General features: G+C 34.8%; 1 protein-coding gene across 3 annotated transcripts in view; it reads right to left on the reverse strand.

Annotated features, from left to right (window-relative positions):
• LOC108688757 (solute carrier family 2, facilitated glucose transporter member 8-like) overlaps positions 1-2,928 on the reverse strand; it is an 18,787-nt gene extending 15,859 nt beyond the window's left edge. Inside the window, exons 1-2 of one of the 3 annotated variants that reach the window (XM_018195134.1) lie at positions 2,896-2,928; positions 142-603 (exon numbers count right to left, since the gene is read on the reverse strand). In XM_018195134.1, coding sequence (XP_018050623.1) covers positions 142-592 — 451 coding nt within the window. In that variant the 5' untranslated portion in view covers positions 593-603; positions 2,896-2,928. The other 2 variants (XM_018195133.1, XM_018195135.1) reach the window with 2 other exon arrangements.
• Positions 2,929-3,163: the final 235 nt, after the last annotated feature.

The raw sequence follows: 3,163 nt of genomic DNA on the forward strand, positions 1-3,163 counted from the left end.
GTTTTAAAGAAATGTATGAGAAAATTAATTTCAAGTAACCCAAAACTTACAAGAAAAAAAAAAGTGTTTCAATAATTAATTGATCTTTTAATTTTTCTCTTTCTTTGATATTTAACCTTTTATTTATAGACGAGGACTTACCCGTCGCAGCAGCCACGATCTGAATGCGTTTGGAACCCTTCTCTGTCATATCTTCGGGACCACTATGACCGTTGGTGCGTAACGACGTCCTCCGTATGTCCAATTCCACTGATTCTCTGACTGGGGGTGTATCATTCACCGTCGAAGGGGAACTCACTGGTACAGGGCTGTAGGCATAGTCTTTATAAGAGCGCCCCTCTATTTCCTCATTGCCGCGAGTGGGGGTCATTTTCTCGATCTCTCTTTCTCGCTCGGCTTCCTCTGATCGGTCTCCACCTCTCTCTCCCACTCTTTTCTTTTGCTGTTCCTCGCGAAGCGCGATCTCGATCGCGGGTCGATCGCGGTCGTTGCAGCGATATGTCTCGAGACCTAGACCCTGAAACGAGGCGCCTTGATCAAGGTCGCGCGGTCTCGCCGCACACAGAATGGTCTCCATAAGAATTATCTCCATCGAAAAGGACCCTTGTCGAGAAAAGTATCGAGTAGGAGAATGAGATGATAGAGCAGAATTTTCAAAATGTATTTGAGATCTCATCAAAATCCAATTCATATGATTTTGATAAAATGTTTATGGAAGAAGAATGTTTACTTTAAAATAATAGATGAGATAACGTATCTTTTCCGATGTATTCACATATATATTTTGTGATATCTTCTTTTTATCAAGAAAGAGATTCAGCTTTATAATAAATAAAAAAAAATAATAAATTAAATGAAATTAAATTTATAGTTATCTGTACTTTTGTTTTGTAGAAGAAGAAAGAGAATGCGAATTCTTATATTAAATTCTCGTCTATTAAGTCTAATTTGAATGCAGTTTCAGAGAATTTCTATAGAAAAAGTTGCAAATACTATATGATAAATGCGTCCACTTATATCTTTCAATTTGCGTGAGAATCCAAATAAATGAAGATATTTATCTGACAATGAAGAAATAATTTGCTCCTAGATATCATCTTTCATGCTCACAAAATACTTTTAATATCAAATCTCTAGATTCTTTAAAGTATAGATATGAGGATCGCTTCAATAAATTTTATATGAATTTCAACGCGAGCAAATCGTGCTAGTAAAATCTGCCCTTCGTAATATATACTCCAATTCGAAGATGATTCTCCTATTACTGGTGCTTTCCCTATAATATAAGCCGAAGGAAAATCGATAACGCGCTGCATCAAACGCGTTGTAATAATGTTAATGCAAGCGAGTGGTTTAACGCAATTGATTAAATCACGAAACAGAATCAATCAGCGCAATGCCTTGAGTATGGATATTTCGGTCCGTGTTTTTATTTTGCGACATTCTGCTGGACTAATTAATGTACCCGTATTTCGGACGTCAGTCTCATGCTGTGAACACCCTGTGTAATGAGTCGATCGGTATTTGTCGAGAGCGCCGACAAATCTCTTTCTTTTCTTTGCTTTTTTCTCTTGCATGGAGTGCCAACAGAACATCGTATATAATATTTCTTTCCATTGATTAAATTACGCGGAACAAAGTAATTCGAAGAAGTTTTTCTACGGTTAACTCGGCTTGCTTACTTTTGTGTTAACGGAAAAATCAATAAAATCCAGGATGAGATTTACTCCGCATCCTGCCGATAACTACATTACGCACATGCGTGCCGCGTCCCGATTGCGAGTCGACGACGATAGCTTCGCGCGGATACAAATGATCGCGTTGCTTGTAAAAGCGAGAAAATATAGAAATAATATAACGAAAATTCAATTTTATTTCACGATAGAATACGCTCCGTAAATCACGCTTGGCGAAGGAGTGTCCTTTTAGTTTTAAATGCAATTACGTTACGCGCTTATTGGTGTAAAACTTCGAGGAAATGGAAGGACAACAGTTGCATCGCTTCGGTTAAAACTTTGAACGGAGATAAATAATTTATGAAATAAATGATTTACAAAGAACAATCTGATTTATGAAGCTGATTATAATCAAATGAAGATATATAGGTACATTGATCAATATCCTTATAGAAATCTAGTTAATACTAGCAAATTTATCGCTAAAAGATGTTTCGGCGCACAGTCACATTTGAGATTAATTAAATTCATGAACTTAGAATATTATATTATATATTCGAAACTTCCAACTTTGACCGATCCTTAAGATCTCTATTATAATATAAGAGAGTAATTGATTACTTATTTAATGCTAAAAGCACTAGACAACAATTCTTTTAATTATATTTAAAATAAATAATTACTGTCTTTTGACAGTAATTACTTCAATCATCAAATTGGCAATATTAGATTTTTGTATATAAAAATATAATAAATTTCAATGTGTAAAATGTTCATATTGTTTTAATAAAATTAATTTAATTCCTTACAAATTCGATGAACTCAGTGCACTTTAGTGTTGATTACCTCTTTTGCGAACAATCATTAGAATGTCCGCAGACAATTTAATGCGAGTAGAATAAATATTATCACTACAACGAAAAATTCCGTTCTTCACACTTGTTTGATTGTTTTCATTGTGAGAATCGATAATTGTTTTCCCCCGCTACAGTTTTTCACACGCGGCGAAAAACAAGTTACGTATCGATGAGATCAAATTACGATTTATTGTTTATCAAATGATAGTCACAACAGCTTCGCGGGTGATTTGAAACAATGATAGTCGCAATTAATCTAACGGCGACCGGATGAGTATGTATCAAAGGGAAAATTGTACTAACTTTCGATTGGTAGTAGTTAGAAATAAAATAGAACACTATAGCTAAAAGAACGGACTTACCGATATCGCACACGCACTGTCGTTAAAATGATCTTTTCGTTAAATGAGAGCCGTGTTATAAATCTCCGATTATTTTCTTACATAACAACGATAAATTATCGGGAATCCATATCGCTGACGATGAATCATGCTCCTTGTCGATGCCATGTTGATTATTTGATATCTTTGTCACCTTACCGGTAGTCCTTGATAACGACAAACAAGCTAAATCATAGTGGCCTCATAATTATACGTAAATTAGTCATAAAATATATATATATATATATAT

The sequence above is a fragment of the Atta colombica genome, unplaced genomic scaffold (assembly GCF_001594045.1).
Source record: "Atta colombica isolate Treedump-2 unplaced genomic scaffold, Acol1.0 scaffold238, whole genome shotgun sequence".
Lineage (NCBI taxonomy): Eukaryota > Metazoa > Arthropoda > Insecta > Hymenoptera > Formicidae > Atta > Atta colombica.